The following is a 13257-nucleotide window of genomic DNA, read 5'->3' as shown; positions in this document are numbered from 1 at the left end:
AAGACCAGATATGACATGTCAAATATATTTATTTTGTTTTGCAGCCCAGTTCCTGATGAGCATATTGTTACTAATGGCGTATTAGTGGTAATCTCATTTTTTTAAAATGATTTCTTTTTTTACAAAAGTGATATTTAAATCATATCTGTTATGGGTATATGATTGTGGTATCTCGCTGTAGTTCCAAAAGTTCTTGCTTCTAATATCATTCGGCCACACATTTCGGGGTGGGGTGGGGGTGGGATTTCTGGGTCAGAAGGCTAGTGTGGGGAGGCAAAGTGTTCCTTACAGAGATTTTATTTTAAAAGAATATTCAGTGAACATGGCACATTAGAAACCTGCAAGCTATGTGGTCACTTATTTCTATGGAGATAGTCCAATCAGCAGCCTGGGAAATTAGCAAGGGCAGCAATATGTTGGGTGCATGGCGCACAGGCTGAATTCTAAACGAGGTCTAAAGCATGCGCCCCTCAGTGAAACTCCCAGTTTGATGTAACACAGGACAGTTACGAAAGATGTAGCTTCGGTGAACCGCCCCAAGTTCTTCCAATGAAGGGCAGTATATGAAAATGAATGAAAGAATGAATGAATAGTTTAATACAACCAGCGTGATGATAATGATTAGATTAATTACCCACCCTTCACTGAAGCTAATAATCTGTGGGATGTGAGTAGGGAATCAGATGCAAAAGAGCAGTGCCGGATTTACGTACAAGCTAAACAAGCTATAGATTAGGGCCCCACTCTTTTGGGGGCCCCCAAAAAAATTAAAGGAAAAAAATACTTGATGTACATTTCCAAAATATAAGATAAAGAACAAATAAAATAAAAGCTACATTCAGCACAGTGTTTTGTGTTGTGTAGGCACTATGATGTAAGTAATGGGCCCCGCCTCCTAGCCCGCTCCCTAAAATATCACTGGTTTGCTGATTTTTATATATAGGGTACCTACATTCTGCATGGACTGATTGCATGGCAACATATGAATACCTATTAGGTCCATAAATTACCATATAGCATATATTCAACACAAAAAACAGCGATAATTTGTTGTTGACAAAGGACAGCTGGACATATAAAGGGTCCCATTACCTTCAGTAGCTTAGGACCTCATTAAACCTAAATCTGGCCCTGTAAAAGAGAATAGAGCTCCTACATATGTAATAGAAGTGTGAAAGAGAAGATTTCAGAAAGGCATGCAAGTTATGCCTGCAGAAATTCCCTCCTCCACGCAACTTTCTAAGGTGGAAGTGGCTAAACATGTGGGAAGAAATAGAGCGCGATGTGGTTACTGCAGATAGGAAATAGCATCATGAAACCATGACACATCATCATGAATAAAAACAATAATATATGATCATATTAAACCCTAAAATATAATAAAGGATTCCAAATCTGTCCTGTACATGCTCATGAAGCAAACCCAGTCTCTGATTCGTCTGAAAATTAAGTCCTATAACTATCAGATTGAGGGATGCGGGTGGCGCTGTGGGTTAAACCACAGAGCCTAGGGCTTGCCGATCAGAAGGTTGGCGGTTCGAATCCCTGTGACAGGGTGAGCTCCCGTTGCTCGGTCTCTGCTCCTGTCAACCTAGCAGTTTGAAAGCACGTTAAAGTGCAAGTAGATAAATAGGTACTGCTCTGGTGGGAAGGTAAACGGCGTTTCTGTGCGCTGCTCTGGTTCGCCAGAGGCAGCTTAGTCATGCTGGCCACATGACCCGGAAGCTGTCTGTGGACAAACGCCAGCTCCCTTGGCCAGGAAAGTGAGATGAGTGCCGCAATCCCAGAGTTCTTCACTACTGGACCTAACAGGGGTACCTAACTATCAGATTAACCCTGGGACCTTTGCGTGAAGGATGGGTAATAAATAATAATAAAATATCCGTGACTATTTCAAATATATAAAGGTAAAGGTACCCCTGCCCGAACGGGCCAGTCTTGACAGACTCTGGGGTTTGTGCGCCCATCTCACATCTATTGGCCGGGGGCCAGCGCTGTCCGGAGACACTTCCGGGTCACGTGGCCAGCGTGACAAAGCTGCAACTGGCGAGCCAGCGCAGCACACGGAACGCCGTTTACCTTCCCGCTGGTAAGCGGTACCTATTTATCTACTTGCACCCGGGGGTGCTTTCGAACTGCTAGGTTGGCAGGCGCTGGGACCGAGCAGCGGGAGCGCACCCCGCCGCGGGGATTCGAACTGCCGACCTTTCGATCGGCAAGCCCTAGGCGCTGAGGCTTTAACCCACAGCGCCACCCGCGTCCATTTCAAATATATACTTGAAGGTAATAAAACCACCGATATTCTATTTTATTAAATTCTAGTCATTAAATTTTATTAAATATGGTGATTAAAAGTAGATTCATATATTGAAGCATCTGTTTATTATGGTCAGTGACCAGTAGAGTCTCTCTCATATATATAAGACTTTGGCTGAAAGGGATGAGATGTTAGGAAGCACACATACCTGCATGCTCTCCTCCTTGGTAACATCTACTACAAAACATATGACATTATATCTGATCTCTTGGCCCACACAAGTAGTAGCTAATAAAACTGACTGGGGTTGTGGATAAACACCATAATGATGCCATGCTACCTGTTTTATATTAGCAGATGTCACGGTGGGGAGAGGAAGGAGAGACATGGGCCTATATGAGACAGAAGCAGGATCCCTGGTGTGTTGAGTCTCTGGGTCAAAATTATGCAGCCAGGTTCTGTGCATGTGTACCAAGAAATATGCACTTATGATAATTACTCAAAAGCAAGGCCCACTGTATTCAGGGGTAAGCGTGCTTAGGACTGCAGCTGTAATTTATGGTTAAGATCATTTCTAGAAGTTTGGTCAATTCTTTCCACATTTGGGCAGGAGGACTAAGCCATTTCACAACAAAATACCATCGAATGAGTTCATCATGTATGTCTCTTGTGGCTTAGCAGTCACTATGTTTATGCACATTTATGTTGATGTCATGCATTTACAACTGGCAAACAGCTCTGGCACCATCACAGGGATGATGAACCTTTTTCAGTCGAGGGCTGCCTTCTCCAAAGCTTTCCAAACTTTTCATGTTGGTGACACACTTTTTAGACATGCATCATTTCTCGACACAGTAATTCAGTTTTACTAGCAAACCGAAGGGTGACTAACCGCTTTCCAGCCCTGGGAGCAGCGTGGGAAGCGTTCGTGTGACACACCTACATCAACACACTAACGTGTAGTGTGTAATCCGTCAGGGCCCCCTAGTTTCAGCTCCCCCCTTCCCCCTCTGCCCACCATTTTGGGCTCTCCCATACTCCCATGAAATGGACTGAGGGCCATATGCCAACCCCTATTCTATAACTTATTGGCATATTCCAGGCTTGTTCTAAAGGATCTGTTACATCACAGCTACGTCGTGACCAGTAAGGTTTTACCTTATGCTCTTTTATTTCCCTTTCTCTTCTTATAGTCTCGTGAAATTTCCTGCTTGGGTGTACAGGTGAATGGAGGGACAGCAATGAAGAAGAAACAAGGTGGTTAATATGTACCTTTATGTATAGCTATAAATAGATTTACAGTTAATGGTTTCAAAGGTTTTATCATTAAAACTCTTTACTTGCTCATTAAAAGTCTCATCGCTGGACCTTTGCAAACAAACACTTTGGTTATTTTGCTATTTTAATGTTGTTGTTGTTTAGTCGTTTAGTCATGTCCGACTCTTCGTGAGCCCATGGACCAGAGCACGCCAGGCACTCCTGTCTTCCACTGCCTCCCACAGTTTGGTCAAAACTATTTTAATATGATGTGCTAATTTGCTTCCACTATAGTGTCTAATCAAATAATACTTATTTTGAACACAAATGTAAGCGCAAGCCCGAATGGGGGAAAAAAAATCAAAGCTGATTTAAATGATCAAGTGTATACTAAGACATATTGATGTAGTATATTTTACATAGTAAGTAAATGAATGATTATCATAATCTATAGGTCTCAATGCATTTAAGGTGGTGTTCCCTTTGAAAACTGCATTTAAACTAAAGCATGGAATACATCTGGGCAATATTGCTCAGTTGCAATTAGCACTTCATCTTATTATGCCTGTTCTATATCAGCCACACTATCTCCCAGTCCATTTCCAGGCCCAGCCCAAGTTTATTGAAGGGTTGTTGTTGTTTAGTCGTTTAGTCGTGTCCGACTCTTCGTGACCCTATGGACCAGAGCACGCCTCTGGTAGGGTAGGGTTAAAAAAATATCAGTAATCTTTATTGGCACCTTAGCAGAATTAATTATCTTATGAAATCATAATTTCATTGCCAACAGCATATGTGTGAAAGATTAATGGTGGAATGGAATGTTCTGATTGATGTTGGCATGCACATCTTCTCGGCTTGGCTCCTGATCCCCAGAGTTCTGGCACTTGTCCCACACACACCAGTGTCAAGAACTGAGCTTCAGAAAACTGAGCAAATGTGGCAGCAAACTATAGAGCTGTGAACCTACCACTAGAGCAGGGGTGGCTGGTGGCCATTAGGAGTGGTAGGGCAGAAGGCAGAGAGGCCAACAGGAGGTGAGCCAGAGCCAAGGACAGGTGAAGCCCATTAATTTTACTTTTGTCCCCATCCTCCTCCCACTTGAGTTCTACAAGAGTAAAACTGAGACTGAGGAAGAAGCTGGCAGGCAGTGTTACCCTCTGAACTAGTTGTAGGTAAGAAGGCAGGCAAGTAGTGGCTGGCTGAGGGCAGACTAAGGTTGGTAGGGCAATGCCCCATTTGCCCTAATCCAGTGGCCCATCTAGTTCTCAAAATGGCCAACCAGATGCCTATGGGAAGCCTCCAAGCAAGACCTTCCTGTGATTCCCAGCAACTGATATTCAGAAGCATACTGCCTCCAACATATAGCCATTATGGTTAGCAGCCCATTCTTTATTCTTTCATGGATTTATCTAAACTTCTTAAAGTTTTGTCAGAAGGTAGGCAGGTGATCTTGGAGGAATCAAGACTGCAGTCAGAGGGGCAGTGCCCTATTTTCCATAATGGACCAGACTCCATTGAACCAGAGGCATCACAAAATCTCCTCCAGCTAGAAATGGAGGTGGGCTAGTGGTAGTTGCGTGTCGAGGTCCCCAAGCCACCCCCCAATAACTCACACATCACACATCAATTTTGGTTTGGGTTTTTGGCACGATTTTGGCCACAACTTTATTTAAATACATCCAAGTGAGTGGTTGCTTAGGCATTGGTTCCGACTATCTGTCCTTGCCCAGGGGACAGAACTGGACTTTTGGATTCCAGCAAAAGCCAGTGCGGGAAACAAATTTTGGGGAGAAAATGAAGCTGGGCCTCTGTCCCTCACTTCTCACCCTCATTCTCCTGGTGGCTTGCAAGTCTGATGCCAGGGACAAGGACGAAAAGAATGGCAAGCCCCTGGATTCCTTTAACGGAATTCCCTTTCCGCACCACCATTGGAGGGGTAGGCACTTACCCCTCCACCAACCAATCTGAACCAATGCCTAACCGCCAACCTTACAAGTTGTGACGATTTGCTATGCAGTAGGCAAAACCGAATGACACCAGCCAATCAGCCATATGGACAAATTCCGACCAGGCCCCTGCCTCAAAGCAGACGACCCCATGACAGGCATAGCAAGGTCAAGTGAACAACCCCCCCCCCAATACAGGGAGGGTGGGCGGGTGATCCGGTGCAAGCAGCCAAGAGAATGCTCAAAGTTGGGTGTCCAGTATTTAAAACCTCTGACCCCTCCTTCAAAATCGGCAACAAGCAGTTCTCCCCAGTGACCCGATTAACCAATACACTGCCTGGGTCCCTCCACAAATCCGCCCAGCAACAATGGGGTGGCTTGTATCCCCCACCGCAACACGCGCTCTCTGCTAGGGAGAACACGTTTTACATACCTACACATCTGGAAGGGAGAGTGAGGTCACATGAGAATGGCGCTGACACCAGTAAGATTAGTTTGGACCAGGAGTCGCCAAAATGGGGCTCTCCAGATGTTGGATTGAAGCTCATGTCAATACTCATCTGGCATGGCCATCAGTCAGAGGAGATGGGAGTTGTAGTCCAGCAATATTTTGAAGGCAGCATGTTGGCTACCCTTTTGCTAGAATCTTTGTTTGCTTTTTTTAGGAGAATTTATACATGCTCATGAACTGAATAAAGGTATGTTGTGACAATTACATCAGGGTTCTTTATGTCCTTTGTAGAGCAAAACTTCACATTCTCTGTGGAAGGATCCTATGAAGAGAGCCAGGACTTTACGTTGGGCTCTGAGCTGTGCCCTGCTGATCCTCTTGTGTTTCACAGCATCAAGAATATGGAATCTGCACTGGAGAGTGAACCAGCAAAGAAGCCACGCTCTGTACGTTTTTAAACCTTCTCTTCAATTTAAAAATCAATGTAAAGCTACCTCCACTGTATAAAATGCTTTCATTTTACATCAAAATACTGAGGAGATATTTTGACATATATATATATATATATATTTGCTTTCGTAGATTTTCACGGGTATAGGAATGCAGGTTTTGGTGTCTTCGGGTGTCTTCCCGTGTAAGAGTCGGGGTGTCTGTGCGACGTTTCGACGAGGTCTCACTCGTCATCTTCAGGCTGGTGCTTTCGGCTTCTTGTTCCTGTTCCAGTAACAAGAAGCCGAAAGCACCAGCCTGAAGATGACGAGTGAGACCTCGTCGAAACGTCGCACAGACACCCCGACTCTTACACGGGAAGACACCCGAAGACACCAAAACCTGCATATATATATATATATATATATATATATATATATATATATATGTCTTTTGACATATATATATATATATATATATATATGTCAAAAGACATATATATGGTCTGGAGAAAGTGTGTGAGCATAATTTTAATTTTTCTTCTTTCTCTTTCAGTGTACTCCTGGTGAAAGTAATGATGCAAATAAAAGACTTTGCTTCACTTTGCCTCTTGATTCACTTAGTTTGGAAAAAGAAGTGACCATAGGCAAGGTACCGTAAGCATTGTTTCGTAGTGGAAGAGGAAAATCAGGGAGGAAATATATTTATTTATTTTAGTATATGTGCTGCCAAATTCATTTGTTTATTAACAAAATTCATACACCACTTGATTGTGTGTGTGTGTGGGGGGGAAATCCTCCAAGTGGTTGTTCTATTTACAAATAGAAGATGAATAGCAGAAGATTAGTAAGTCAGCAATTACATACTATCCATCAGTGTTTTGTTTCCCCCCAAAAAATATTCATTTTATAAAAACAAACAATACAAACAAATTCTTGTCTTATCCTTATTTTTTCTAAACATTGTTAAGTGAGCTTCCCCAAGTCCCCCCTATCTGATTTTCATTTTACCTCATCTTTAGCAGTTTACATATATTATAATTTTTAATCATTTTTTAAATCACACTTACTTAAAATCTTCACATCCCTTGCAAATCTTACTATTTTAAAATACACTATCTTCTACTTCTAACCCTACAGCCTGTATCCACTTCCAAAGCTATTCTAAGATTTAAATATTAACATATTTTTTTCAAATATTCTTTAAACTTCTTCCGATCTTCCACTGTCTCTTCTCTCTGGTCCCGGAGTCTCCCAGTATGTTCGGCAAGTTCCATATAGTCCATCATCTTCATCTGCCATTCTTTGATAGTTGGTACATCTTGTTTCTTCCAATTCTTTGCTAATAATCTTCTCGCAGCTGTTGTGGCATACAGGGAAAAAAGTAACATCCTTTTTGGGGATTTCACCCCACTCTATCCATCACAGTGTTAAGGGGCTTCAGTTAATTGTAGCAGGACCATAGAATCTATAATTCCATGAGACCACAGGAGGCTGCCTCATACCAAGCCAGAGTCATGGGTCTGTCTAGCTCAGCATCGTCTATGCTAGTATTCCCCAATCTGGTACCCCATCCAGATGTTGTGGACAACTCCCATCAGCCCCAGCCAGCATGGCCAATAGGCAGGGTGAATGGGAATTGTAGTACAAAACATCTGGAGAGCATCAGCGTGAGGAAAGCTGATCTATACTGACGGGCAGCAGCTCTCCAGAATTGGGATCTTTCCCAGTCTTACCTAGAGAGCCAGGGATTGAACCAGAGACTTTTTCTGTGCAAAGTACCTGCTGTACCTCTGATCTTATCAAGTTGGTAAGGATAATTCTACGCAAAAATGTGGAGAAACTGGAATGGGCAGGACAAATTTGTTGATCGTTCAGTGTCTGGAAGTACAAAATCTGGGGCACAGAAGGTTCAACATTTAGGTATGGGGAAATTGCACCCAACATGGTCCTGCTAGAAAGTATGTGGGCAGGATGATGATGATCATACAGAAAGGAACTGTGCCACTGCTGCATTTGTATGATTCCTTAACACACATTGCCAGAAAGCCATGGGAATAAATGAAGGGAAGCAGCTCACACACCACCACCAGTAAGTGTGCAAGGGAGAACCTGTGGCACTTCAATTCAATTGGACTCCAATTCACATCCGCCAGCATGAAAAAATAGGAATTGGAGCCTAGCAACTTAAGCGTTTCTCGGCTAATGACACCTGCTTTTTCAAACTTGAAGAAGTGATTCATACATTTTGCCTATCATGCTTGTGAATAGGATGACTGCAGTCAAGGGAGAACTTAGCTCCTTTAAGAGTTGTGTAGAAAGAAAGCTGTGTAGAAAGACTCCATGGGGTCACAAAGAGTCGGACATGACTAAACAACAACAGAACAAAGTGCTTCAATGAGCAAAACCTTTTCTCATCTTTGGATGACAGACTATAGGTGTTTATGTAACCTCATCCACACAACTATTAAAGGTCCAGTTGCTGTGGCTACTTGTGGATTAAATTCTGGTGGAGATCTGCTTCCCTCCCCCCTCCCTCCCCCCCTCTCTCTTACACTCACACACACTAGTGATTTCTAAAAGTTGCGTGGATTGTTCTGCAGCTCCTAATATTACTTCATGGACTTCTACTACTACTACTACTACTATTCATACTCCACCCATTTGACTGGGTTGCCCCAGCCATTCTGGGTGGCTTCCAACATTTATAAAAACATAATAAAATATTAAATATTAAAAACTTCCCTTTACTGGGCTGTCTCCAGATGCCTTTTAAAGGTTGTGTAGTTGCTTATCTTCTTGGCTTAGGGGTCACATAACTCCATACCCTCCAATATTTCTCTGATGAAAATAGGGATGTTCTGAGTAAAAGCGGGACATTCCAGGATCAAATACAAGACCCCATTTTGCTAGCCCTGAATGGAGGTATGTGTGATGTGTGGCTGCTGCCTGCTTTCCTCTGGGGATACCAGGCAGGAAGACCAAACAGTATGGCAGGTTACTGACAACATTCCATCTTTTCTCTCTCTCTCTCTAGGACAAAACAGTTGATCTATGTGTGGACGTAAAAGAATGGTAACACGATAGTGTTAATTTTACCCAACTCTGCCTACTTGACTTCTATTTACTATCTGAAATATATATCTAAATAATTAGAGGATTATAGTACATTGAGGGGGGCTCCTAGGATTTGGCCAGATTTGGTACATGAAGTATTTACATGAAACTAGTAAATACTAGCTGTGGGGGATAATATAGGGAATGAAGTTTAACTCTCCCTCTGCCAAGGTCCTGAAGCTGCTATTGGCCTCTAAGAGGGGTCAATGGAAGCTTTCCTTGAAATGGAAACATTTGCTTTGGATACGTGTTTTTTGTTGAGACTGTGGCTCTTCATAAGAACATGATAACAAATGGAGGGTGGGGGGGGATGCAGTTCACTGATGCTTTCTTTGTTCTGCTCTGGCCTACATGCAAGGCTGAGAAACCTGGATGTGCGTTTGGGGTATGAACTATGTATGGATGAACAAACAGTTATACAGAAACGGAAGAAGTTTGTTGCAGCTGCCCTGGAAAGGGCTCTCGGCTTAAAGAAGGGCTTACAAGATCATGAGGTACGCAGGACAAAATTTTGCTTAATAAATATTTGGTATGAAGGATTTAGCCTCTCTCTTTTTTTTACCAAAAGATGCTTCGTAGGCACAGTTTGACTGTGTATTTTTAATTTGTGTGACTGTTTTCAGCAAATAAAACAAAAAAAACAAACAAACAAATAAAATACTGCAAATCACCATAAAGGGATATATCTGAACATGTATGTGCTGGGATACTGCCAGGGAGACAAAGTCCATCATGACTCCACGTCGTCTCCGGACGTCCATCGATCTCCCGTAGACACACAGTATCCGCAATTAGCAACACGAGCTCCAGAAATAGCTTGCCACATTCCAGAGCTGATGCACGCTCTATCAGCAGATAATGCACAGCGAAAGATGCACTCAGGAGAGCATTATTTACAAGTTTATTCAGCGTTGATCAGAACAAAGAAAACATGACTGCCTGCTTCAGTGTCTCAGGCGCAGAGAGAGAAACGAAAGCATAGACACAACAGAAACATCCTGTGAACAGGAAATACGCAGGCTGTGACACAAACATCCTGCTCCCTCTCTAGGAAGGCGCTGGCCAAGATGCCAGAGATGGTTGAGGGTTTGAACATCAAACCCTGTAAGTTTCACATGAAATGTGTATCTTGTGCAGAGAACAAGGTGAAGGTTGCTCCAAAAGGCAAGGAGTCTAGCAGGCAGGCTTCCAAACCCTACCAGCTAGTGCATGCAGACCTAGTAGGTCCACTTGCGCCCTCTCTGGGAGGAGCAAGGTACTTCATGGTTCTAATTGATTCTTTTTCCAGGTAAATTCATGTGTTTATGCTCGAGCAGAAATCGCAAGCGTTTCCGAAGTTCAAGGCATTCTGTGCTTGGTTGGAGAATGTTCACGGTAAACGTATTGGCTGTCTCTTTACTGATCGGGGCGGGGAGTTCACTTCTCAGCAGTTTGAAGCTTTCCTGACTGAGAAGGGAATCCAGCATGACTTGTCAATGCCTAGATTGCCATGGATGAATGGGCTTGCGGAGCAAGCAAATCAATCGTTGCTGCAAGGAATGAAAACCTTGTTGCATGATGCCAATCTCCCTGATAAGTTTTGGGGGGAGGCTCTGTCGAATTTTGCTTACACTTTTAATCGAAGATTGTCATCACCTATTGGTTGTACCCCCTATGAGAAGATGTTTGGTAAGAAACCCAACATCAAGCACATGAGAATCTTTGGTTCTGACATGTGGGTACACACCCCACAGAGCAACAAGCTTGGGAAGCGTGGGGCACATGGTTTGTTCATGGGGTACGAAAAAGGTGCATACAGGGTATGGATGACTGATTCTAAGTCCATTAAATTCACAAAGAGTGTTGAATACAATCCTATGTGGGGGAAAAATGTGGGAATTTTCCAGAGTTACCCAGAGGAGGATGAAGGTGATGTGAAGAAAGCAGATAATGTTGAGGAAGCTGAGGAAGCTGAGGATGATGATGATGATGATGATCAGAGTTCGGATTCCAGTTCAGTGGGCGGCGCTTTTGCTGGTGTCAGTGACAGTGATGACACAGCAGACTACAAGAGCGCAAAGGCCTCAGTCAGACCATCTGATGCATCTGACAATGAACTGGAAGAACCACTGTTCACAATTGGTCACTTTTCTCCTAAGAAAGAGGAGATGAGTCCAGAAGACTTGCGTCTAGTCTGAGCGAGCCATGAAGGGCAGACCTCCAAAGAGATTTGCTGATGAGTTTGCTAAGACAGCAACTGCTGTTCTTAGTAGCTCAGAGAAGGTGTGGGAACCTTCAAGCTTCAAAGAGGTTCAGGAGTTAACCTCTAAAGATGCTGAGCCTTGGCTAAATGCCATGAAGGCTGAAGTTGATTCTTTGAACAGGAACCAAACTTGGGAACTGGTACCGGTAGTCCCAGGAATGAGACTGGTTGGCAGCAAATGGGTCTTCAAGGCCAAGACAGACCAGAATGGCAAGGTAGTCAGACACAAAGCCAGATTGGTTGCCAGAGGTTTTTCACAGGTACCAGGACAGGATTACCACGAGACCTACTCACCCACCGTCAAATATGAGAGCATTCGGCTGATGCTCATGATTGCTGCAGAGGAGAAACTGCATGTTTCCCATCATGACATTAATACAGCTTTTTTGTACGGGATTTTGGGGGAGGAGCTGTTTATGCTTCCACCTGATGGGATGCAGATACAGAAGGGAATGGTCTGTAAACTGCGGAAATCCTTATATGGTCTCAAGCAGAGTGCAAGGTGTTGGAACACAAAACTCACTGAGACGTTGCTTTCTCTAGGTTTTCACCAGGGCAAAGCTGATCCATATGTGTTTGTCAAGGAGGAGGGGCAAAACAAACTGTATTGTTTATGTTTTGTTGATGATCTTCTGATGTTTTGGAAGAATCAGGCTTTGTACCGAAGCATCCTAGCTTAGCTGAAGGAGCACTTTGACATGAAGGATCTTGGTGATGTATCCAACTATCTTTCTCTGCAGGTAGAAAGGGACCAAGCAGGTAATTTTCTGGTACATCAAACACAGAAAATTGCTGATGTATTAACCAGGTTGAATTTGGTTGATGCAAACCCAGCAGACACACCGATGGTGACAGGTTACCAGGTAGACAGTACTGCTGAAGCGTTTTCTGACACAACGCTGTACAGATGCATTCTAGGCAAGTTGAATTTCATTGCTAGATGCTGAAGACCTGACATAGCTGTAAGCTGTAACCTGCTTAGCAGACATGCCAACAATCCTACGGTTCAGGATTGGAAAGCTCTGAAGCGCATAGTCCGCTATTTGAAAGGGACTATGCACTACAGGCTGAGGTTCACCAGTCAGAAGACTGGAGGTCTTGAAATCTTTGCAGATGCAAGTTTTGGAAGTGACACCACGGATGGTACGAGCACTTCTGGAGTATGCTACATGTATAACCACTGCCTGTTTGACTGGTTGTGCAAGAAGCAGACGACAGTGAGCCTAAGTTCCTGTGAAGCAGAACTCAATGCTCTGTCATTTTCACTCATGGATTGGTGAATGGTTGATGCAACTGTTTAAGGACATCAGAGTGTCTGTGAAATGTCCTGTACAAGTGTATCAAGACAATAGATCATGTTTGGCTTTGCTGAACTCAGAGAGTTGCAAGCAAAGAACCAAGTACTTGCAGATTAAGCTACATCGTGCAAGAGAGTGTATTCAGAAAGGACTCATTCAGGTGTCCTACATGCCAGGAAATGAAATTCCTGCTGATCTGTTGTCTAAGGTTGTTAACAGAGAACAACTTAAGGTTTACGTACAAAGGTTGCAATTGGGTTG

General features: G+C 43.4%; 1 protein-coding gene across 4 annotated transcripts in view; it reads left to right on the top strand.

Moving 5' to 3' along the window:
* Positions 1-13257, top strand: part of LOC309541686 (cytosolic phospholipase A2 epsilon-like) — a 77174-nt gene that overhangs the window by 42461 nt on the left and 21456 nt on the right. For 3 of the 4 annotated variants that reach the window (XM_082239837.1, XM_082239836.1, XM_082239838.1), the window contains 6 exons: positions 45-87; positions 3451-3517; positions 6203-6357; positions 6896-6991; positions 9377-9414; positions 9815-9950. In XM_082239837.1, the coding sequence (XP_082095963.1) occupies positions 45-87; positions 3451-3517; positions 6203-6357; positions 6896-6991; positions 9377-9414; positions 9815-9950 (535 nt within the window). Of the gene's footprint in view, positions 1-44; positions 88-2267; positions 2677-3450; positions 3518-6202; positions 6358-6895; positions 6992-9376; positions 9415-9814; positions 9951-13257 lie in introns of those variants that run through there. The other variant, XM_082239839.1, reaches the window with a different exon arrangement.

Source organism: Podarcis vaucheri (genome assembly GCF_965113315.1).
Source record: "Podarcis vaucheri genome assembly, chromosome: 1".
Lineage (NCBI taxonomy): Eukaryota > Metazoa > Chordata > Lepidosauria > Squamata > Lacertidae > Podarcis > Podarcis vaucheri.
This window is presented reverse-complemented; position numbering and strand designations above follow the sequence as displayed.